General features: G+C 44.0%; 1 protein-coding gene and 1 long non-coding RNA gene across 6 annotated transcripts in view; one reads left to right on the top strand and one right to left on the bottom strand.

Annotated features, from left to right (window-relative positions):
* The first annotated feature begins 107 nt into the window (after positions 1-107).
* RBX1 (ring-box 1) lies at positions 108-10,965 on the top strand. The gene is made up of 5 exons (XM_048302457.1): positions 108-241; positions 2,557-2,635; positions 8,127-8,197; positions 9,426-9,511; positions 10,792-10,965. The coding sequence occupies exons 1-5, from the start codon at positions 164-166 to the stop codon at positions 10,802-10,804; spliced, it is 327 nt and encodes a 108-aa protein (XP_048158414.1). The 5' UTR covers positions 108-163; the 3' UTR covers positions 10,805-10,965.
* LOC125325427 overlaps positions 4,104-25,195 on the bottom strand; it is a 35,759-nt gene continuing 14,667 nt past the window's right edge. For 3 of the 5 annotated variants that reach the window (XR_007203325.1, XR_007203326.1, XR_007203322.1), the window contains 3 exons: positions 18,866-20,822; positions 15,411-15,618; positions 4,104-9,554 (listed from right to left, as the gene is read on the bottom strand). This is a non-coding gene — a long non-coding RNA (uncharacterized LOC125325427). The remainder of the gene's footprint in view (positions 9,555-15,410; positions 15,619-18,865; positions 20,823-25,195) is intronic. The other 2 variants (XR_007203323.1, XR_007203324.1) reach the window with 2 other exon arrangements.

A 25,195-nucleotide genomic window follows, 5' to 3' on the forward strand; every position in this document is an offset into this window, starting at 1 on the left:
CTCAGGCCCACCCCCCCCCCCCCCACCTGCCGGCGAGGGGCGCGGCGGGAGAGGGGGCGGGGCCATGAGATGACCCCTCCCACCCCCTCCCGCTCCTCCGTCCCCCCGCCCCGCCCCACCGCGCACGCGCGCGGAGCGGCACGGGCCGACTCACGCACCCAAAATGGCGGCCGCAATGGATGTGGACACCCCCAGCGGAACCAACAGCGGCGCCGGCAAGAAGCGCTTCGAAGTGAAGAAAGTGAGGTTCCGCCGGCGCGCTCCTCTGGCTGCTCCCAGAGGCACGGGGAGGGCTGGGGTCGGCCTGATGCCGGCGAGCGGGACGAAGGAGGGGGCGACTTCCCTCTGCTCTCACGGAGCCGGGTACCCGGTTCCGCACCGGAGCGGTGGGAGGGGCGGGGCGAGGCCTGCGGGGAGTCCTGGCGTGCGCCCGGGCCAATGGGTGAGGCGGGCTGCTGCACGTGCAGCGCGAACTGGCCAATCAGCGGGCGCGGCTGGCGGGGGCGGGAGCAGGGGGTCCCGACGGGGCCGTGCTGGCCGGGGGATGCCGCGGTCGGAGCTGTGCCGCTCGCTCCCCTCGGGCGCTGCGGCCCCGACGGGCCTCAGCTGCTCCGTACCCACATCCTCTGGGCAGCTCGGGCCGGGAAGCAGCGCTGGAGTGCTTCCGCCTCCCCATCACCCCCGGCCGCTGTGGCCCAGCCGCCCGGGCTGCCCCATGTGCTTCGTAAAATGCTTTCTACAAATGTCTCTGGTCGACTTTTTTTCTCATTCATATTTAAATCGAGCCATAACAACGTGTTAGTCAGCAAATGTTCTCATGCCACCCTGGCTTTTCCTCCTCACTCAGAGCAGCCATAATATCGCTCTCCTATCCAGTGCCACCAATTTGTCAGCTGGGTCGTGGTGATGGTCCGAGGCTCTTCACGAGGATGTAGACAAGCAGGGAGAGATTGTGTGGGCTTGTACTAAGGTATAATTTGAGGAAAAGCGACCCCTAGACTGGATATCAGTAAACATTTCCAGGGATTCCTGCTTGTAGATGAGTTTGTTTGAAATGCAGCTGCCATCAGTGATGATGGAAACCCCTGGATCTGTGCAGAAGGAAGTGTTTGGGAGACATAATTGCTTGTCCTTTGGAAACAGGGACAGATGTAATGAGAGGTATAAGAAGTGGCACTGTTTATGTGTCAGTGGCATTCCTCCTCCCCAGCAAAGTACCAAGACCTTTGTTGCATGTGTGGCTCAGTACAGGTCTGTGGGTCATCAGTGTAGACCATGATGGGGTAAGAAATTAAGTACTGGAGCATGTGGGAGAGGTAAGGGTGCTGAGAACTTTTATTGCAGCTGCCTTGAAGTATGGATGAAGTCCATGAGAGATGAGTACCTCAGCCAGAAGGCCAGCTAGACTTGAAGTTGGAAGATGGGGGAAAAAAATTAGATCACTACTGGTGCATGTCCTAAAAGATCTAGTAGTATTGTGAATACTTTTTATATAGGTACTAATGAAAAATTTAAAAGCTTATCAAAGTCCAATACTGCTCATCAATACTTGGAAGTCTGCATTCCTCCTTCAGAGTCCCAAACTGAGGGGAAGCAATGAAAACATTGAGATGGAAATGGAACACAGTAGAGAAGATTTACTAAAGGGAAGATTTACTATAGTACAGTCAGTACAATTATATACTGAAAAAATGTAAGGGGAAAAAAATCTATACTACTTAAGTAGTAAATGAAGATTATCCCAATTACCAGTACAATATTTTGGATTGCTTTGTATGTTGAAGGCAGGCCCATTTATTTAATGAGTTTACAAAAGACCTGATTATGGGTTTTGTCAGGAGGAATAAAAAGGTATCATGTTTTTCTGCATAGCTTGCCCTAAAGTCCTCAAACCCTTCCCCTGAAGTAGCATGGGATAGTGCTATTACTTTTTTATATGTATAAAGGAAGTCTTTGAAAGGTTAATTTGGTAGTAGTTTGAAATTTTTATATCCAGCCTTGCTGATAGGTTGTTGCTTATTAACCTTTTGTAGGGAAGATTATTCAGGAGTCAGTGGAGAGTAGCATTAGAGATTTAGTTCTTGACCCCAACTGCTCTGAAGGGTGATTACTAGAAGAACTGCTGCAAATAATGGGAATTCCTCTTAACAAAAATGGCATCTGAATTAGTATTTCTCCAAGGGACTGTCCTTTCCTTCAGAATTGAGGATTTGGCATGAGCTGCATCCTTGCTTTTGGATCTTGAATAGAAATCCAGGTGTTTGCATCTGTTTCACAAAAAAAAAGAGGCGGGGGGGGGAGACTGTGGGAGTTACCTTGTTTTTGAAGTGGGAAGGAGACATTGGTTCTGGGAGGTTTGTGAGAGGAATGTACCACTGCTTCCTAGTAACCTGAACTCATGATGAAGAATTACTCTGGACTTCTAAGATTTGGGTTTTTTTAAATATCCCAGATTTTCTATTTCAAAAAGTACATGGGCTCTTGAAGAATAACAAGGGTTTCTGTCCACTGTAAATTGAATCAAAACTATGTTTTTCTTTTTCCCCCTCTCTCTAGTGGAATGCCGTAGCTCTGTGGGCATGGGACATTGTGGTTGATAACTGTGCCATTTGCAGAAACCACATTATGGATCTATGTAAGTAAATGGGGGGACACAGTTGACAGTTTGGACTTGTATGTGATGAACAGCTGAAATTACCCCAGCTGAGGATATAATTCAGCAAAGCTTTCAGTTAGTAACTGATTATTTTGCTATGTAATGCTGAAGTCTCATAATCTATTTTTGTGACCTCTGTCACCATACTGCTTTTCCCTCACCCTTTTCTTGTAAAGAGTAGGATTACTTGATGCCATATCAACAGACATGATGCTGCTGAGTGTATTTTGACTGCAACAAAGAGGAAAAGGAGTAATAATAAAGGGAATTGAAATTATTCAGGGTTGACAGGCTTTGCTTACAAAGAGGTATTATATTTCAGAGTTGGGGAGGTTGCTATGAGTATCAACTTCTTGATGACACTCATTAAGATGAAGTCTTGTAACATTCTCTGTGTCTGTGTCTGGCAAGGAAAGGCATGGACCAGCAAATTAATTTGACTCCTCATTCTATAAAACCTACCTTACCTAACTAACTTAGTACGTGTTATAGGAGGGGGAATTTTGTAAACACCTAGAGAATTATTTGTTCACTTACAAAGGAGAGTAATCAAATGCCAAAATAAAAAGCAATACGTTGTTAGAATTGGTTTGATTTCAATTTTTTTTTTGCTGTATAATCTTGATGGTTCATTTCTATCATGAAATAGGAGTGTATACATGAAGTCACTGATTTCAGTCCCTTAGAGTATTGGTAATGAGTACAAACTCATTTTCTCCTCAAAAATGACAAAGTACTGTTGGCATCATAGCTGTCCATCTTGTTTCAATCATGAGGGACAGAAGACCTTTTAATATACCCCAGATAGAAATTTGCATCTATTTCTAAAATGTGAGGCTGGTGGAACCCCCCAAAGCAAGCCCAGGTCCAACGACAGTGCCTGGGGATGGCCTTATCTGATCCCACTGGAACAGTTTTGTTGGACTTGTTTTTATGTGGTCGCCCTTGGAACCAACACTATTGGCAACTTCCTGTCAATAAGACTGTATGAAAATAAAACACTTCAGAAAAATGAGACTTAATAGCTACTGAAGGATGCATCTGATTTTACTTCATATTTAATAATAATTACAAAATTACTTTCAGAAGCTTTGTTTGGGTGGTTTTTTTTCTTTTTTCTAATACAGAGAAAACACACTGTAACACACTGGTCTGAAAATGGATTAAGCAGGTTCACTTCTTTTGGACAGATATATTTGTATTTTGAGCCAGCTACTGCCTAGCCATGCTTCAGTTTATTCTTGGTTATTAGACAGGGAGTGATAACACTAAAAAAACAGGGATTATGAAATAAGTTGATGTCCTTTAATTGAAGATTTCCTTTTTAAGTGTCTCTAACCTGTACCATCTCGGAAAGGAGTTTCAAAAGAAGGTGGACACTGGGCTACTACTTAGTCTCTCAGGTTTATGCTATATTAGAGAGGAAAGCAGGTTGCTGACAGGCAAATGGAATTTCAAAGATTTATTAGAACGTAAGTTACATTTATAGAATTTCCAAATGTATAGAATAAATAGATAAAATCCTGTAATTCAAGATAATTATTCATGATAAGAGGGATGTATTTTAAGATAGGAGACGCTGGTGTGTTTTATTCTATCAATCTGCCTCAAAATTAATTGTACCTTCCATGACAGACCAAATACAGTCTCATATATTTGCAAATTTTTTTTATAAATAGCAAATAGAGATGAAGGAGAGGTGTGGAGGAGCTGGAAGGAGAATGGACAGATGCTATTTTTCAGTAGTAAATTCTGTTTGTCAATTCTTAAAAAAAAAATTTTAAGAAGCCCTAGCCATATGTGGGTGGGGATTGAGAGTATATAGGTAGTTTAGGAAAAACAGTAAAGGAAAATGGCATAGGTAAGTTTTTTTTCATTTTTGAGTTGCTCAAGCATAACATGTTATTAATTTGTATGAGCAATGTTACAAGGAGCCTGGACTGCAAATGACAGACTAAAATTGACAGCATACAGAGTAGAAGGGATATCTAAATTGGTATTCCGAGATCAGTGTTGGCTCTGGATTTGCTTACTTCCTTGTTACAGATCATTAATGTTGTTAAACAACCCTTTAATTAGATTTTCAAACATAAGATGTGAAGTGATGACAAATTGAGAAAAAATTAATAGAATGTGCAGGGAAGAACAACACAAGATTCAATTTGATAAAATGCAGGATACAAATGTCTCCCACTCCTAGCAACAAAGAGAAACCTTGGATGGGAAAACATTAGAAGAGTGATAAGTAATACAGTCATGGTAATGAAAGTTTGTTAATGTTGTAAAGTCAGGCATCAATGGTAAGGTGTCATGCAGTTCTCCCCATGCATGTGCCTTATGACTCAGCAATGATGTGGTTCAGAGGATCCCCCTGCCCTCAGTTTGGTTTGTTTTCAGTGTACAGAAGGAATAAGTAGACTTTCAGTGTTTAGGTTTCGTTCTTCTCTGGAAAGACCCAGGTTCTGTTTAGATTTTACTTTAGTCTTTCTTCAAAGGCTTGCTCTCTGGTGCTGTCACTGCAACATGCTAAATTGGGGAGTGTTAGCAGTGTGTTTAGTATACTGGATTATCTTCTGGTTTAAAATGTGTAATGTATTATTGTAGTAAGATGACCAATATAGGTTTGAACTGTGTAAAATGTGCCATCAAAATACTGTTCCTTTGCTTTGACGATAACGTGCCAAGTACATGAATCCAGCTTCACAAAGACAGATATGTTGCACAGAATCCAAAGAAGAATCTCAGGATGTTTATTAGATGGAATGGGTTTGGATTTATTTCTTGATGTGTAAATATACAGGAGATTTCTGCAATAGAAAATGTATAGGAAGTAGGCTGGTTCTTATGATGCCAAGATTCAGAAGCTGCCATTATATAAGATGAATTTCTGCATCCTTGAGTTGAAATGCTTTCATTGCATCTTTCACAATTATTTACAGGTATTTCGGGTTTTAGCTGTATCTTTCTGCCCTCACCTGCAGATACTCTGTCAAAAGCAAGGCAACAGAAGAGTCATTCAGTATTCCTCCAGTACCTGTTACTGACTCTTACTGCTTCTTTTGGGTCAGCAGATGGTAAATAGGTTCTCTTTCTTTCAAGAGCCAGAATCATCAGCTTTCATTCTAGGATGGAGCTTGTCCGTGTGTTTTATTTATTATTTATTTTTCATTTGTTGATATATTGTCCTTTTCTAAAATGAAGCAAATACGAGACCAAAAAGTGTTTCAGCTTTTGGGAGGCTCTTTTTTTGCAGCCAAAGGTAGCAGTGCTAGCAGTAATCTCCAGTGCATTTGATGAGGGAGCTAAATCTGGGTGTCTTGTTGGAAGGGCTTTACATCACCACCAGAGAACTCCTCCTCAACCACTACCACAAAAGTTCGTCTGTCCTCTTAAACTTTTGGGACTGTCATGCCTTAGACTGTCAGTGAAAGTTTGAGTAACACTGAAATGAATGTCAGTGCTGCTTCTTTTCCTTGCCTAAACCATCTTTCTTCCCTCTCACTCCCAGGCAAAATACAGAGTCCTTTAAATCCTGAAAAATTAAGAATTGTGTTCATGCAGCTCTCAGGTTAGGGCCTCTTAGAGAGGAGGAAAAAAAAAAAAAGACAAAATGACATAAAATGGGCTAGATGGACTTCACATCTAATATGCCCAGTATTTTGCTTCCAGAAGGAAAAGAGAAGAAACAAGATAAGTATATTATATGCTGGAGTATTTTCCTTGCTGTCATAGAGGCTGTCTGAGTTAAACTTTGCTTACTCTTTGACTTTTCTCCCTTCTGAAGAATTTCCTCATCTTTTCCTTCTACTCATCTTCTCACCATTATCTGTTGCTGTACAGACTCTGGCCAGATATATAAAAGCTAATATCTTATGCCCCATGAGTCTATACCGTAGTAACAGTAAAATTGTTGCAACAATCTCAGGTGTAGAATTTTATACAAGTATCCAAAGTAATTTAAGTTTTTCAAGGGTCTTGAGCATCTTCCATATTCTTCATCGGATTTTGTTTTATTTCTGTATGTATTGAGAGATTCAGGAATTAAGACATCAGACCTTTCAGAAGTACTGGATTCTGTTTTCTTCTATGGGCAGGCAAGGGATTGAGCTTTGGACTTTCTGCTGTGGTATATCATATCTTTGATGTAAACCATATGATAAATACGGGTTCACTCAGATCTTGCAGAACAGCTGTTGCTACTGAGTTTCTTTAGACATCAGTCTTGTTTTGAGTAGTTCCTCGTGACCAAGGTTAACTGATGTCTCTTGCATCTCAGAAAAATGGGCCTTTCTTTTATTTTGTGGACCTCCACACCTGAAAAATGGAGAAAGGGATGAATAGGACAGGACAAATAGAGATTACATTTTTCAGCCAAACCTGTGCGATTTGAAAGTTTTTGAATCTTTAAGTGATGAATCAAACTCCTTTTCTCTAAGCATACTCAAGCACACAAAAAGTGAACAGAGAATTGGAGTTCATTCAGACATCTTTGCTAGGAAAAAAAAAATCTGCAAAACAAGAAAGCAGCAAGCTCATGTGTTGAGTTCAAAGCTGATCACATATCAGCAGGTCTTTTTAAATTATTTGGGCTTGACTCTTACAGAAAGCATCCTTTAGCAAGGAGTAAAATGTTAGTCTCATAGGTTTGTGCTGCTGACAGTGGAGGAGTTGGAAATGTCTTTTTTTCTTCTGAAGTTCCTTCTTGAGCTGGAGCAGAAGTGAATTGTTCAGGCTTTAGAATGGAGAACCAGCTTGCAGGATTTATTTTCTCAGTGTTGTTCTTCCTTCTTTCTTCACTCTTTTTCATCTCCTTCATCCACGCTATCTGACACAAAAGCCCAAAACATAACCCAAACTCATAAATAGCTGGAGTGGGGGCGTGGGGAATCCTCCTGAGTACTCAGCTCCACGGTGTAAAAAGTCCAAACCATACTGTATTTCCTGTTGTGGACTTTTGGGATGTACTTACCTATCACAAGACTATAAAATAAAGACAGGCAAACTCCAGCATTACATGAGCAAATTAATTTGCAAATAAAGTATACAATGTGTGACAAGAACATATAGGAATTTATATTGAGAAAAACCTGGTTAACAAGTTTAAGTAAATGTACTGTCAACTGATTGTCTCTTTGAACACAAGAGGAAAAAATGAAAATATTTAGCCTTGAAATTTGGGAAGCAGACACATGTTGCCAGCAGATGAGCTATGTACTCCTGCCCTCTGGAACTTTGGAATACCAAAAAGGTAGAGAAAGGAGGAAATCAGGATTAAGTATATTTTGATTTGATGCTTTTGGAAAAACAGTACACATTAAACCATAGCTCTTGATACTTTCTGGTGTGTTAAATACCACAAAAGAGCTCTTCCTCCCATGCCTCCACTTGCTGTTACGAAGAAATCTACCAGTTAGTGTTGCATGTACATCTTCAACTCCTGTGTATATTTGTTCAATCTTTATTTTCCTAGGCATAGAATGTCAAGCAAACCAAGCATCGGCTACCTCTGAGGAGTGCACAGTTGCATGGGGCGTCTGCAATGTAAGGAAAACTGTTTTATTGTGGAGCTCGTGTGGGGGGATCCTCCTTTTTTGAAGACTTGGGACAGAATGAGTTCTGTAGTATTTTTTACATAACCCACCAGAAATAAGAACTTTAAATTCCTTATGTTTATTAGAGTGTAGAAAGGAGAGAGAGAAGAAAATAAAAGGAAGTGAAAGATGGAGAGATGTAATTAGGCACAGAAGCAAAGGGAAGAAGATGAGCCTTAATTATTTTTTTAAGGAATAATAGATCTTTCCTTCTGAGCATGTTTTTCCTGATCATGGTTTGCCTAGGAGTTATACCTTTTTCTTTCCCTGTGGTAATAGGATCACTTAGATGTCAGTCTGCTTGATTTGTCTTTGTGCAGGCTAATTCAAAGAGTCAAGCTGGGGTACCCAGGTGATTTGCTTTCAGTTTTGGGGGAAGATCAAATCAGTTGGTCCCACTAGCACATGAACTCCAAGCTTGAATACCTGTTAGCTAGCCTGGGCCTGAGTTGGAAGATAAACGATTCCATAGTGGAATAACATTCTGATCCTCAATCCCATCTTCACTGTGCTGTGGGATTGAGTTACAAAGTGTTAATGCTGGAACAGGACTAAATGTTGCAATTCTGTTTGCAGAGGACAAGAGCAAAATTTTTAACCATGTCAGGATATTCAAGTGTCAAAATTATGTTGTGTGTGGAACCAAGGGGAACCTTGGTTTTAAGTAGCTGTATGGGGTAAGGAAAAGGGTGTCCTTATTAAACACATAAAAGAGATTTTTTTTTTTCTTTCTAATTTTGCAAATTCCTTTTTATTCAGGCGCTGGTATCTCCTGCAAACTGACAGAAAGCTTCCTTCAGCATGTGTACATTCATATCATCCCTGCTACTCACTCTGAAATCCTCTCTTTTCTTTTTGATTATGCTTCTTATCAGCATCTGCTGTGCCAATTTTAGCAGCTGCTAAACTCTGCACTCTCTCCTTCATCAGAAGTCAGTCAGTTGCCACCGCATGCACTGTGGAACAGGCTCCCTGCTGCCATTTCACTAATGTTTCCTCCTCTTTGAAAATGTGGATCAATTTCTTGGTGGTTACCAGCTAATTGACTCATCAGTTGTCCCCACCTTTGCCTGTAAACTCTTGCTACTCTCTTCTTACTGTGATGCTTTCAATGGTAGTTTTCACATTGAGATGCATTCATAATTCTGAAATTATGTGATCTGAACTTTGTCTTCCAGCACGCTTTCCACTTCCACTGCATCTCTCGCTGGCTCAAAACTCGCCAAGTATGTCCGCTGGACAACAGGGAATGGGAGTTCCAAAAGTACGTATCCTGCACAGATTTCAAGATGAAAAGTCCAATTGTCCTGTAAATATAAATGATCAATGTCAGATTGGTGTGTCTGAGGGTATAGTTGCTGTTCAGAGAGGTTTTTTCTTCCACCTTGTTGTATATGGACTTTTCCTTAGGCACCTGGTTCTAAGTGAGCTCTGAAGGAAGTCCAAACAGCTGTGGGGTATGTGAGAGCTGTTGAAAAGTAGTGATTTCTATTGACATTCTCTCTAAAGAATAGAGAGCAGGAGAGAAATGGAATTAGCTAGAAGTGGAGTCTCAGGTGGATACTGTGCCACTGCATGAGCAATTTGAGTTTAGAGAATTACCTGAATTCAGCTGCTTGGGTTCCAGAGTGTTTCTGCTGAGGTGCCAGACATTGTATTGGGTCCCTCTGTTACCTTGATGATTTGTTTTATAACTCTGATAGCCTCAGAGATTAATACAGCTGATTTCCTAGCATCTGGAAAGCCATTCCTGTGGCTTTGGCCCATTTTTTTCATAATTTCTGTATTGTTTGTTTTGTTTAATGTTTTTTAAAGGTCTCATGTTAAGAATAGCAGTAGGAGATCCAAGAATGGGTTTCTGAGGGGTAATCGTATTTTGAGAGGTAATTGTACATTGAGAATGGTTAGGAAGTTTGCCTATCACTTACTTCATTCTGCACCATCTATCTGTTAATCTTTTCTTAACTTTTTGAAAAAATAAATTCGTTCCAGTCAGAATCCAGACTGAAACAAAGCAAAATAGGTATTATAACTGTTGAGGATTGTCTTTGGGCTCTGGTACACAGTCAGGTGTGCAAATCATCATTGACGTGACAAATGAAGTACCATCGTTTTCCTGAACACACAATGAAAATTGAGTCCATGTTGCCTGTCTAATCACTTCATATTGCACGGGCAGCATGATGAGAAACGGAGACATGAATTAATATCTCCTGATGCATGCTCAGTGTTACTTCCGGGGCTGTGACAAGCTTTGTTACATGCCAGATATATTTGAAGTGGGATTCAGGGCAAAAGATAACTGGTACTGAGATCTCTTGCACATGGTGCTGTGGATTGTCAGTCTCCTCTGACTGGTGTCTGGGTAGATGTTTTAGGGGAAGTGAAATGTGGAGAACATCCTAAGATTTCCTTAACAACATTTCACCTTCATCCCATTTACATCTTAATTATGCTGTGGTAGAATGAAAATAAATCCACCCAAACCAGCACTACTATGAATTGTAATTTTTAAAAAAACATTAACATATTATCTATTTGCAGGTATGGACACTAGAGAGATGGTCACACGCTTCTTGTTATGTCATCGAACTCAGTTGCTCTTGTCACTATGGGTTTGTTTTAGTGACTTGGAAAGTCAGTAATGTATACAATTCTTCTTTCATGCTAATTTCTTGCTATTGTATACCATTGAATAAAGTCTTGCTGGAGCTTCCAGTCAAAGTTTTTTGTCTTGTGTTCAGGAGCGGGCAGTCAGAGCATGAGGGAGGAGAATTATCTGCAGACCAGGGACTTAAGCTAAGCTTAATTCTTTAGTTTGGCAGTGCTTCTTTTTTGCTGTGCCAGGCTTTTGACTGTGAGTTTGGTCCTACTCCCACACAACTGAGAACCACACCTTTGGCTCACTGAGGTCGGTATTAGGTTCCATTGTGTAGTGCAGTGGGTGCAGGACTTGGCCTGGCTAAGAGTAGTTTATGCAAATAGCTTTTTGTGTGGACATGCTTTATTACAGCTGAGTTGAAATGATGATCTATACAATTAGGGGTTGTGTCATCATTAGAAACTATTCTCTCACTTCTGCTCTTGAGTTTGACTAGACCAGCTCCCCTGCAGAGGAAATTTTCACTAACTTCCCAGTTCCAGCTGTTTAGCTCTGGGGAACAGAAACGGGATGTCACTTTTTGTCAGTGTTCATAAAGCACTTTCATGTGTTGAATGAAAGTAAACTCAGGAAATTCATGTGCTAGATTGGCTAGATTGGCTGGAAGGCTAAAAGTAAGCAGTATATAAGCAAACCAATTCTTGGTTGACTTTCTAGTGGTATTTTTCCCAGTTCAAGTCTAACCAGCCTTTGAAAACTACGTAATGTTCTGTTTGGTGTCACCTCTGCCAAATGGCCTGGTATCCTGCTCACTGCATCAAATTTTGCCCTCTATGTCAACAGCCTCAGCAGATGCTGGGAACTGAAACAGTCCAAGAAATTCTTTCTGCTACAAAAGGCTGCCTCTTTATGTCAGTGATGGTAGACATGGTAGATTTCTGTCCTTGGCTGTTCATGATGCCATCTTTGGATGTCATTTTTTTTGCTAGTTACTGAGAATGAGAGATATGATAGCTGATGTTAAACATTAGTGTACTGTAGTGATAGGGGATAAAGATGGCCATTGACAGAACCAAAACTTGCAGGATTTTCAGTAATTGCTGGGGCTTTCTGTAATCTGCAGCAAGCAAATGTCAGGATTATTTTATCAGTTGGTGTCATTGCTCTGAAATGTTCTGGTTCACTGTTTTCCACCCTTAAGAAGAGAATAGGAACAAGTAGGACTAGGAGAATTTATAGCTAGACAGTTTATTTACCATGTTTCTTGGTAGAAAGCTCATCCTGAATTTGCCAGGTAGTTTTGGTGATGGAGGCAGGAATGGAATAGAAGAGTAGGGGGAAGATGATCTCAACAGTGGTCGAAGTATTCATTCAGGCAACAGGCTATCCAGGTTAAATGCCATTCTCTGAAATTTGAACTCCTATTTAGCGTCCTGTCCAGATAAGTGAAATGTCAGATGTCCCTGGTTTTGATTGTCCATTTTGCTTGCAGTGGTTGGTTTTTCAGGACCTGGTACCCAGATGCTCACCAATTTATATCCTTGAGAACTTTGTTTTGGGTCCAGCTATGTTGTTCTGATTCATCCCCCTTTTGACTGTGCATATTGTCCTGAGCATATTTTTTTTAGCTGGGGACAGACACATTTTCCTCTCCTTTGTGGCTTTGTGTGCATTTGCTTGGGGCTGTGCCTGCAGAAAGACAAGGGGAGTTGGTATTTTTTATTGCCTTTTTTTATAATGTATCCCTCCAAATGGCTGGCTACAGGCACTCTCCCCTAAACACCCTTTGAAACTGCGCTGCTGCAGTGCGTAAAACTCTGTTAAATTTGATTTCAGATTGCTTTTGTAGTGTCTGTCCCAAACCTGGTTTTCCCAAATGGAAAAATACAGAGTGCAAAGCACCAATTGCTTACAGGCCCAGGAAAGAAAATCCTTTTTCAGCTGCTGCCAGTTGCAGTGGCCCTGCAGCAAAGGTGATGGCTTGTTGCTGCGGCACAAGGCTGCCGGCAGCCCTGTTTTCTGTAGTGCATTTAGGGTTGTGTTTGGGAAGACAATGGAAAGCGTCAGCGAGTGAGCTCAGAGAGAAGATGTATGGCACAGGCAGCACCAAGTGAAGGTACAGGAGATCTCTTTTATCCAAGGGCACAAAGTGCCCCATTTCCCCAGGGAATGCTTGCTTGCTCAGGCTGGTGTCTCTGTGTCCTAACTTTTACTGTTCAGCTCTCCACCTCTGCTAGATGTGGGAGAAAGCCCATTTATTTCTGCTGCCTTTTTTCCTGAAGCAACAATCATTTTTGACTACAGCTTCCCCTTTTTGCAGAATACAGAGAGCTTCTTGGGGAGGAAGGAGGAATAGAGCACATTTCTAAGTATCCTGTGGGGAAGATAGGTGCACAGGGGAGAAAAGACCATGTCAGTGCCACTTGCCCATCTTATAAATGGAGAATGCATTTGAACTGTGGATTTGAAAATAAAATCAGGAGAGAATGACAGTTAAAACTGCAGAGAGCAGTGTATCCTGCAGCTGCCCGCCTTAGAGAAAAACAAATCACTGGTAGACCTGCTGTGGAACAGAAGGTAATTTTGACATTTCTGATTCTTTCTACAAGTCTGTCAGCCGAAGCAGGCTGCATCACTGAGCAGGCCATGGCAGAGAGCAGCCAAAATGACCAGACAATAACTTCCTTCTCTGCCTTTTGCAAAGGAGACAATGAGCTCCAGGTGCTGCATGGCATCAGCTGTGCCTCATGCACCAAATCCCTCAGTGGTCTTGCATTAAAGTGCCAGAATCAGGACAATGTGACACCAAGATGACACGGCACATTGGGCTGCATGAAAGTAGGAGGGGACAGATGTGAATTTTCCTGTCAAAATCACTACAGATCATACATTAGAAAAATACCAGGCTGGCAGGAATCTGCTGGTTGAAAAATGGCTGATGTCTGAGAAAAATGGCTGAAGCCTCAACCAGTTTGCCAGGCTTGTAGCGATACACTATGGAGTGAACTTCATGATCGTGTCCTCCTGCCTCAGTCAGATGGGGAGGGAGTATCTATGGAGAAGCAGCTGTTTGGGCTGGGATGAGGAAGCTTTGCAATTGCTTTGGGTAGCCCTGAGCAAATACCCCTTGCAGGGGAGCCCCAGGAGCTGCTCCCAATTCTGTGTGGTCAGGTGGGATGGTGAAACCCCAGCCACACATGAGAAAAATACACCTTTGAGTGTGGAGTTGTCTGTGTGCAGGCAAGAAGGGGGCCTGCAGCTGTCATCCCTCTCCCACTATCTCCTAATAAGGAAGCTAATGGCATCCCCAAGTGGTCTGGGACCACATCAGCAGAGCTGATGTGAAGATGAGCCAAAGCAGCACTGGTGGTGTGTGAGCTGCAGCAAAGCCTGTGCAGGCAGAGAGCTGAGCTTCCAGGAAGGGAGCACCCACTTGGGAAGATCTGCACTGTATCTGGAAAAGTCCCTCCTCCAAAGGCATCAGAGCAGAGACTGGCAGTAACACCACTTCCCTGACTGACTCTGCCATGAGTTTCATTCCTTGAACTAAAAAGGAGCAGCCAAGAATGTGGGGGAAGATAACTCAGAGATGGGCAGAGGCAGAGACCAAGACTAAGTCTCTGTGCTTGCTCCCATTGTCAGGCAGGCAAGGAGATGTTCTGAAGAATGGGGCCTACCCTTGGTGAAGAACACAAGCTCTTCCCTTTGTCAGTGTGGGAATGATCCCACATGGTACTTGGGCAGCAGGAATGTAGTGCTGTCATGGGACAGCAGAGAGTCACTTGCAAGGTGCAGAGCTGATGCCTGTGAAGTGTTGCTTGGCCAGCATGCTTCCAGCCCTTTCCTGGACCATCATGAACTCCCATGCTTCTGCCCTGTGGCAGCTGCTTTGCCATCCAACAAAGGGATGAACCCCTCAGCCGTGTAAGAGGAGGCTTTGGGTGGGCTAAGTGAGCACTGGCACCCCAGGTTGCTCATCCCAGCCTAGGTGACAGCCATCACTGCCTGGAGACCCCCAGGCCATGGCTGAAGAAAAAGAGGAGGAGGTGACACTGCTGAGGGTATTTTCCTAATGTAGGTTCCTCTGGGGGCTGGAGGGGAAGAGGAGGATGGGTGTAGAGAAGCATCCTTAGTCTCCCTGCTTTGCTCACTATGTTGTCCCACAAGACCTATGGGAAGAGCGAACTCTTCTTGCCTGCTTTTGCTTTTCTTCACAAGCTCCCTCTGCCAATATCACTGCCAGTTTAATCTGCTGTGAGGAAACACCATTCTCCCACCACAGGCTCCACACACTGCTTAGTTTTCCTCCCCAGTGCATCAGGTTTTGCAGTAAGCCTGTTATTGCTCCCTGCAGGGCACCTTGGCGCATGGACGGTTTCCACATGCCCCTCACCCCACTACCACCCTCTCCCCATTCCCCACTGCTCTCTCTGGTCCATTCTCTGCTCTCCTCTTTCATCTCCCCTCTCTCTGATATGGTTCCCATGGAGATCCAAGGTACCAGTGGTGCCCTTCCTCCGCAGCCTGAGGGAGGGGTTTAGTGGGATGATTTTGGGCTCACCTGGGCTGATGTTGCATTCAGTCCCAGAAGTCAAGCTACAAGGTGCTGGAAGTTCTGTTTTGTCTCTCTGCTACTCGACTGCTTCACAACAACAGCACATTGGCCTGTTCTTTCCCTTTTTTAGCAGCTTTCCAGCCTCTCTCCATTGGACACAGAAGGGGTAGCTCGCCAGGTCTTTGCATCCTGCCATACCCAGTAATGGTCCTGGCTGTAGAAGAAAAAAAAGGCATTTGTGTTTTGATTTGAAAATCTGTTGGAAATTAGCACCAACTGATTTTGGAGAGACCAGATCTGAGTGCGGGGATGCACCACTGCCTGCTTCCTTGATGAATTTACCCACTCCACTGCAGCACCCTGGAGTTTGCCTGTTTGCTGCCTTTTCTTTACATATGACTGTGAATATGGCTCAGTCACCTGATTTCTTGGTCCTTGCATGAAAGGTGAGTCCTGACCTCACTGCTCCAACACCTAAACCAGGAACACAGCAGAGCAGTTTCCTCTGGAAAGGAACCAGAGGTACCAGCATAGTAGGTATCAAAACTTAAGATCGGAATGTGAAGTGCCATTGTTCTGATGGTGCCCTTGAGAACACATCCTTTTTTTCTGGTTGTGCTGTTCTTACCCTCCTGTCCTCTTCATCTTCCTGTGCTGGATCTCAAATGGATGCTTAGGAGTTGGGAAGGGGATTAAAGGGCGTTTTCCTCTCTCGAGATGCAGCCTACTTAATATCCTTTTCATCCCGCTTCCTTTCCCATGTCCTAGAAGACACCATTTTCAATGCAGATCAAAAAGGGCATTCATCTCCTGTCCACTCACAGAGAGAAGTGGTGGGCTGTTGGAGCAGTCTCTTCATGGCAGTTGTATTGGATGCATTGAAATGATTAATTTTGATATTTTAGGCATGAAACATTATGATTTTTTAATGAAAAACATGGGCTTGGATGTTCTGTGCACTCTTCCCCCTCCCACCCTTCACCAAATGTCAGTTTTGTGGATTTTTGAAGGGCGTGTGTTTGCCAAAATTCATCCCAGAGCTGCAGCCTTTTCTGTAAAACATGAGTTCAGTTTTTGCATGGTTTCAGTGTGCAAGTCATTATGCTTGTCACAAAACCCTTTTACTCACGTTCAGTTTTGGGAATGAGAGATGGCTCCAGGTGCCAAGGCTCTCACATCCTGCTGCTCTACGCAAAATGAGTGGCCATCCATGTCCCTGCTTAGCTAAGTGGAGACCAAACATTTAAATACTCCTAAATCATGGATCTATGTAATGTTCAGAGATCAAAGTCTACAAAGAAAGACAATAGCTCTGTGAGGATTGTCCTGAGCCTCTGGTTTCTACAGAAACCTTCCAAGACTCCCTAAAGGGGCTTGTCTGAGAAGCAACACAAACTTGTCCTCACAGTGGATATTTGGTGTCCCTTGGTGCCTTTCCAGTGGGGCGGTAAGATGGCAAAGAAGTGTTGCTCCCAGGTAGGAGGCAAAATGAGATACCCCTTCCTTTTTGAGCCATTTTAGGACAGATTTCATTTTATCCATGTGGAATCTTCTTGAGATGTTTCAGGTAAACATGAATCCCAATGAGTCTATTGGACACACCGTCCAGGAGGGTAAAATTCAGAAAGCAGAAAGGTCCATGCTAGATTTGGTTCAGGGGATTTTTACCTATTTCCCATACTTTGTTCCCGTGTCCCCTGATGTCACCCATGAGATTTAGCTTCGTTTCAGACGGTAGTCAGCTGATGATAAACCCAAACCACAGTCTCTTTTTGGTCCAGGCACTACCCATCTTTAAAATCTGAGACCGGCACACAGAGATGTTCCTTCTGCTCCCATATTACATATCACATCTCTCTCAAAAATTGTTTTTACTGTTTCTGCAACCATTGTGCTCACGCAATATTTCTGTCCTGGGTTGTGACTGCCTCCACCACCTCACTGACATGGCTCATCCTGCTTATACCTGGAGACCTCCAAGGGGCAGGATGGCATCCATAGGAGAGGGACACAACAAATCCTCAAAATCACAAGCAGCTGCAGCATTTATGCCACAAATCACTGTTAGAACCCCGGGCATTACTTGTGGCTGTTTCCTCACCTATGCTGTAGGTTGCATTGGCAGAATGGAGCTACAGGTGATGACAGTGGCCCTGGATTTGAGGCCACTGTTGATCAACCATCTACTGAAGCACTAAAAGCAGCTCCTGGAAGATGAGGCAGGCTCATTTACTTTCTCCTTTCCTGCTTCTCTTCTGAGATCAGAATACCAGTTTGGGCTCTTTCCCTTGAGTGCATTGTCAAGCTCTTTGAGCTGTCTATAATGGTAGTATATTCGTTAGTGTTTAATAATCCCTGGTCATCTCTGAGCAGCAGCCCATGCAGATGGTGCTTCTGACAGGAGGCACCTGTGGCCAGTCCTATCTATTGTGGCAGCACGTGCTCATGAGAGCTTTGCACATAAAGCAGATATGCCTGAGGTGAGGATGATGAGCTCAACCCAGCTCCTCTCTGCTGCCCATAAATCACATTAGAGTATATCAAAGCCTTGAACTGTCAGTGCTACCTAGATGTAAATACCGTAATTATCCTAAGTAAAATTAACAATTTATCAGACTTCCTGTGTTGAATCTTTTTATTACAGGGTTTTTTTCATCACAGATTTGATTTGCCATAGAGCTTATGTGACTCTGGATTATAAATCTCTGGCTTTCAAACACTACCTGAAATCATGAGCTGTTCCAGCAGCTAATTGTCAGCTGCTCAGAGGGTTATTTTGCTGAGGAGAAGGCTCCTCTCCTGACTGCCCTGAAATTTTCTGGTCCCTTTCAAAAAAAGGTTTTCCCATGCAATGAGTGATGTTGGATCTGTACCAAGGTCCTATGGGATCCAGGCATGGATGCAACCCTACACAAATAAAGCCATGAGCCTGTGCCAAGGAGCACATGGCGTGATGAGCGTGGGGAGAGGAAAGGGCTCGAGCCTTCCTCATGCACAGCAAAGCAGAAGGCGGCAGCGTCACGCAGTGAGCACGAGGATGGTCTCTTCAGCCCACCATCCCCACCAGTGACTGCCATCACGGACTGCCTCCACGTTAGGGGAGCCTGTTGACAGCGGCTGCCAAGGTAGGAGCTTCAGAGAGGTGCCTGCACAAAGCTGTGCTAGCATCACAAGTTATTTATAACACAGTCAAAGCTTCCTAATGATTGTATCAGGCTGCACAGTTCAAGTCATATGAAATAACCCTTTTTTTACTCTATCAGAACAGCCACTGAGCAAAACTACTCCAGTAATGGGGAAGCACTTGACAAAGCCCTGTGCTGCATTTTCCACTGCCCACTTCCCTGCAGCAGAAGCCAGAGGACGGTCAGCACAGGCATTTCACCGTGAGTTACAAGTGGCAAAGAAAAAGGGGGCTGTATTTCGAACACATTAAAAAGTGAACCTTTTTTCACACACACCTTTGCACAGCATTAGGAGACAAGGAACATTATTGCTTTTGTCCCAGTAGATCCTGGCTGTGAGAGGTTCGTCTTGGTGTTTTTCCTGCCTGTTCAGTGCCTTTCCATCAGATCCACACCTCCTGAAGTTGATTCAGAACATGAAACATGACAAAACAAAACTCATTTTAATAGCTTGTCTTGGCCAAGGCCAACTAGGAATATAGCTGTGTTATTATCATGAGCTGGAATGCAGAGCTATTTACTTCATTCACAGGAACAACAAAATAGCAGCCCATGGTGCTGGCAAGAGTAGAGCCATAACTAAAATATTGCATACAAACTAGAAAAAGACCTGGAATAAACTCCTTATTATGGATCTAAAATATTTTTACTTGGACAAAATAGGCTCAGAAAACTCCAACAGCTTGTGAGAGTCTCCCTGAAAAGCAGAGTTTTATCCAACATCTGACTGCAAACATCTGACACCCTGAGGATGAAACACTGACACCCCTGCCTCCAGATGAAAGCCAGGGTCTGAACACTGGCACTACACTGATGAGTGAAAGTTTAAAGGCTGGAGACTGAAGAAGGACAGAGCATTTAACCAAAGTGATTTTACATTTTGGACTGAATACAGTTCTGGAACCAGGGCAAGCATTGAATATGTATTTCCATTCCCAGCCATTGAAAAAGGAGAGCTGCAGGTAGAGTAAGAGTAGGCTGAATTCCTCATCATAAGACTAACATAATCAGGTTGGATTCTGGTTTGCTTTGTTTTACTTTTTTTTTTAATTAAAAGGCTCTCTGTATGATTTTGACAAGTATTTTCACTGACTATGGATAACTTCTTTCCAGGGACAGGTTTCATTCCCCAGCTGGACCTGAGCAGCTTCCCTGAGCCATGTGGATATGGAGAGGTTTCATTCTCTGGAGACAGCACTTCATCTGAAGTACAAAACAGGAGGATATAGCCTAGAACTAACTATAGTAAAATCTGCTTAACTTTGAAAGAGGAACAGACTGTTTATCTGGTTGTAACAGCACAATGTCCTTCAGTTTTGTTCTAAATTTTCAGTCTACCTTGGACTATCTTTTGCATCTTAAGTAGATCAAGCTGTCCCTAAATGCCCCATGAACATACCTGAAAGCAATATATGCTTGTACCTCGAGCATGTCTTCTTCTTCCTCAGTCCACTGGAGAAATCTTTTAAAACAGCCCTTCAAAGTGCCTTCCAAGAGAAGGAATGGTTCCCTCAGTGGGATTTCAATTTTCTCTCTCTGTTCTGGACACTTGGTCCATCCACCCTGCTGTGCACCTCCCCATTTCCCGAGCCGTGCCTCCACCTGCTTCCCATACGTTTGCAGGCACTGCTGGAGGAGACCCTGTGCCACCAGCTCTACTGAGCCAGGAGGTGGCTATAGGAAATGGCACCAAAGATCTCCAACAGCTCATCCAGGAAAATGGTTTGGGTTTGGGGTGATAGGTCCTCTTACCCCCATCCCAAACTGCTGTAAGCGAGAGACATGGCTACATGTGCTTCCTCCAGTCCGTGTATGTTCATGCTGACTTTAGGAGGAGACATAAAAGCTGACAGAGCTGCTCTGGCTTCCTTCTTTCCTTGAATTTCCACCATTGTTTTTCCCCTCACTTGTGCTTTGGGATCAGCTGCAGCATAAGCCATACAGAGGCTTGAAGAAGACAAGGTAATGTACATCTCCCGGAAAATATGAGCTTCAAGGTATTTAGTCCATGGGCACATTTGCGTGCAGAATGGTGTTCAGAAGGGCAGCAGGAAGAGAAATACAGACGAGCCCCAGCTCTGCCTTTGTGAAAAGGCTGTGTACAGCAAGAGGAGCTGAAAAGCTCTGCCACACCCGCTCTCTCTCAGTCTTACTCTGCAGCTTTTCCAGGACATCGGGCTCATCCTCCACCTCAGCTTTCTTGTTGGCAGGCCCGGGAAAGCAACACAAACATCTGTAACACAGGTTTAGAAGTGATTACTCAGAGTCTACAGCGCTTTGGATCAGAAAAGCGCAGGGCAAGCACTTTTATTTATTTAGGTGCTAGACATGTATGGTAATTACTCAGTGCTTGTGTGTTTGGGTGGCTTTCTAAGTTGGGTTTAAAAAAAACCAGACTGCCACGAATCAGTCACCAGTAAAGATGTCTCAAGAAGAGGAGCTGAGGTAGGGAAGTTTCTGTAGTGAGTCACAGCAAGATCACAAGTAATTTGTCAGTGACTTCGTGTCCTCATCCTTGGCTGTTCAAGCCATTTCCCATCCCGCTGGGTGGCCTCCGGGCAGTGCTGCTGGTTCCAGCATCCAACATCCCTGCACATGGCCCCGGTCCTCACCTGGTCTTCTGTGAGCAGCAGTGCACAGGTCCTCCTGCACACCTCTGTGTGCACATCTTTTTTCCTCCCCAAAATGTACTCTTTGGGGTATCTTTCAAGGATTATCCACAATGCAAGTGAGATATATGTTGGGGCTGAAATGTAAGCTCTTCCTTTAGCAAGCCATACTGTTTTGATACAAGGAAAACCAAAAATCAATTTGCTCCTCCTCCTTCTGCATACTCACTGTTAGAAACATAGACTAAATTAATTGCAGGAACATCAGGCACCAGAGGGGTAGAGAAAAAAATCCAAAGCCTTGTAGTACAACTCTAACAGCATTTCATGTTCTCTGGGGTTTTCACTTGCAGTGACTCTGAATCAAGGTTTCAGTCACACAGAATTCAATGCCAATTTTTATTCTGCTCATTCCATGCTGGGGACATGCACTTGACCTCTGCAAAAATACACTTTAAGGCCTCAATGCATCAGTGCTTTTTGAGTCTCAGGTATGAGCAGGCCTCCAAAATGATTTCTCTCTTTCGTTTGCTATGAAACAACAAGCTTTTTCTTCCTTTCTTCTCTCTGGGTCTGGATTAACAGATAGACACTATCCATCTGTGCCAAAGTCCCAGCTCCTGGGCAAGGTAATGAAATCTCAGCTTCCAGAGCTAAGATGATTTCTTTAATAAATTAAACTTTCAGTCTTTCATCATACTGAGAGGAAATTTGAAAACATCACCTAGAAGATGTTGGCTGAAGTCTGTGGAGATGCTGGAGCTGTAGCTCAAACACCAGATGCACTGCATCGTGCATCTCAACCAGGACTTAATGAGAAGGGTTATTTCTACAAGGGTTTCTCCCTGGTTTATGGCTGGGGTGGCCTTTCACTGGCCTATAAATCTGGCTGTGGGGGTGAAAGATTTGGCAGGGGTCTCTCTTACTGCCAGAGGTGGAGGAGTCCCACAGCTCGAGTACATCCTACCAAAGATAGGGGACATTTGACATCATACTGAGGATGGGAGACTCCTCACCCCTGAATTGCCAGCAGGGGGGATTTTGGATCACCTTTAGAGGCGATTTGGAAGCTACAGAAGATTGCAGAATGCATCTGGCTGCCGGCACAGAGCAGTGAGCCCCGCAATTGTGCCATATTGTGCTTGGGGTGCTCCTGCTGCAGCCTCCTTTGTGGGGCTGGTTACAGGATAGAAGGACCTGAAAATCTTTGAGAACACCTGCTTCGTGCCTCCCATCAGGAGTGCTACAATCACTGCAATCTCTACCTGTTTGTTTCTGGGGGTGAATTTTTCCAGTTCAGTGACTGAGGTGGCAGTGCAGGGAGCAAAACGCTCTGATAAAGTTCTCCAGGTGCCCGTGATCAAAATGCCTGTTTTGGAAAATGGATCCACCAGTATTTTATGCAACCAAACATCTTAAAACTCATGATGCTGAATGCTCTCAGTAGACCTTTTCTATAGGATTATCTTCTTCTCAGAGCATGTTGGAGCCTGGATGTGTCAGTCCCCTGGCCCACGGAGCCTTGCTGAGGGGACACTTATTTTCTCAGCTCTGAGTGAGGAGCCTTGTCAGATAAAACTGCATCAAGCAGTTAGCAAAATTCTGATCATTTGCTTTGCCAACAGTGTGTGCACCTTCTTGCACAGAAAAATTTCCTAGCCATCACTCAGACACTTTCAACTGCCATACCATGCCAATAGATTGTTCTGGCTTTTCTGTAATAAAGGAGCTCACTTCAGATACTGCTGGTTTAAAGTATTCACTTCCTCTTACTATCTTCTTTTTTTGTTTGCTTGTTTGAGGCTTTTCCCTTGAGAAAGCGAAAGTAATTTGCCTGTTCTTGCGAGATCTGTTTTGCCTGCTCCCTTCCCCAGGACTGACGCTTGGCTGCTGGGACCAGGAGGTGACTAAGGGCTTTGCTGCAGCCACACACCAAGCAGAAAGCCCTTTGCAAAGTTGCGTGTTATATAGCGGGAAATGCTAAACATGATGAAACAGTTTCAGGGCTCAGCATTTCAGCAGCCGATTACTCCCGGTTCAGGATGAATCACCCTGGAGCTGCTGCAACCTCAGGCAGGTGCCACCACCAGAGCCCTCCCACCACCTTCCCCATGGCCTTTCCCATCTCCTCACATTTTATCCACCAGCAGCAGCAGTAGCAGCAGCAGCAACACAGACAGTCAGAAGCACTCTGCTCTCCCTTCATCTCCAGCACGAAGGCTGGAGCCTGTCTGGCATGGTGGGACATCGCCATGGACTTACTAGACAGCACCAGCAAAACAGGAGAGGGAACCTCTAGCTTGGAATTTTTAGATCTCTCAACCAGCTCTGGGTTGCCCTGAATCTGTGCAATTTCCTGAGAGCAGGATCTGCTGTTCTTGGATACTTTGTTCTCTGGAGCGGCAGAGGGATTCAACAACCCTAACAGCAGTAAACTCCCAGCTGAAGTAAAACGGGCTGTAGGGTCAGCCTCACTCCAAGAAGCACAGAAACCATGATCACAGGGTAGGGGTGAGCTTGAGAGGGAGCTGAAAATCCCTGTGAGCTCTGCAATCTCTTCATATGCTGCCCACATTGCTGGCTGCTGTCCGGTCCTGGGGTTTAAATGTCCATGGGGTGTTTCTGAGGAACTTGGAATCCCAGCTCATCTCTGCTTTGTCCTGATTGTATAAAGGACCCCAAAACAACACACCTCTTGGGGTAGTAAGGGGCTGAACATGCTCATTGTCGGGTCTCCGCTGGCAGTGTTCGGAAAATGACTTCCTGCTTGGCAGAGGTGCTGCCAAACAGTGTGGATGGGAGATGTGTCCTCCTCTGCTCTGCACAGCACCTTCTGGACCCCCAGGGCTCTTCTTTGTCCCATTGTGCCATGATAACTGGGATTAGTATCAGCTGCAGAGCCTGTCCCACTCAGAGCCATCAACCATCTACTCCTGGATATCCTGCTCACACCACTCTGGGACCTACTTGTAGCTCCAGAAAACAGCTGTTTGAGGGGCTGCTGCAGGGTAAGCTTGTGACTCAGTCCAATTAAAGGGTGGTTTGCAATTGAGCTGAAGCAGTTTGAAACTGGGTCCTTCAGCAAAGTTGGTTGGTTTTATAGATGGAGACAGGTTATTCAGAAGAAAGAAAAGCTCTCAGTGATGTGATAATTGATTGTTTTGTCCTGAATTAAATTGCTATTTTTTCAACTCCCTAAGATGAAAATACAGTAAAATAGGGTTTTTTCAGCCTCCTTTTCTTTATAGCAAAATATAAGATGGATACTGAGCTGATGTACCGAGCTCTGCCATGAGATCCTAAGCAGGGAGATAATTCCAGTATGGGACCCTGGACTGCAAAGAGTTCAACACTTTTCATACTTATAGCACTTCAGGTAGCCCAAATCTTTGGGAGCTCAAAAAATGCTGCATCCACTTAAAACTTTTGCTATAAGTATACATAAACATATGGAAATGATGCTCCAAGTTCAAGTAAAAGGGAGCAGGGGCTGGCTTTGGGGTGAGGTGACACCTAAGCTTGTATGCAGACATTTTCCATGTGGATTTCTGTATAAAAACTTAGGCTTTTTCCTTGTTGTTTGTCCCTAAACAGCCTTTAGGCCCTTTGCTCGGGAGCAGGACAACACTGAGGAGGCCAACCATGCAGCAACAGCTTAGGAAGGGTTTTTTCCCCAGTTTTTTCTTTTCTTTCCTGGATGCTGAATGAAGCATCTCTTTTGTGAACAGCAGTTGTTTACATTCTTCCTAACAAAAGCTGGGATTTCCTCTGATGCTAATAACTTTGTCACTAACATATACAGCCAGCCTGAACTCTTGGACTGGCTTATTAATAATGCCTGGGCCAAATGGAGCGTGCTGGTCACTTGTAGGAGCAGCCTCCTGAAAGTCAACACACTGCTACCAGAACAGGGAGGCAACTTTTCATCACCACCTTGTTCAGCCAGGGCAAATTCCACACATTGCTCCCTGCAAACCTTGGGCCAAACACTGGACTG

Source organism: Corvus hawaiiensis, chromosome 4 (genome assembly GCF_020740725.1).
Source record: "Corvus hawaiiensis isolate bCorHaw1 chromosome 4, bCorHaw1.pri.cur, whole genome shotgun sequence".
Taxonomy (NCBI): Eukaryota; Metazoa; Chordata; class Aves; order Passeriformes; family Corvidae; genus Corvus; species Corvus hawaiiensis.

What these genes read in the sequence shown, in the direction of transcription:
- RBX1 (XM_048302457.1), top strand. Translation starts at nt 164, where the DNA reads ATGGCGGCCGCAATGGATGTGGACACCCCCAGCGGAACCAACAGCGGC. An exon ending in AGCGCTTCGAAGTGAAGAAA is followed by an intron (nt 242 to 2,556) that starts GTGAGGTTCCGC and finishes CCCTCTCTCTAG; the next exon opens with TGGAATGCCGTAGCTCTGTG. An exon ending in TTGCATGGGGCGTCTGCAAT is followed by an intron (nt 8,198 to 9,425) that starts GTAAGGAAAACT and finishes TTTGTCTTCCAG; the next exon opens with CACGCTTTCCACTTCCACTG.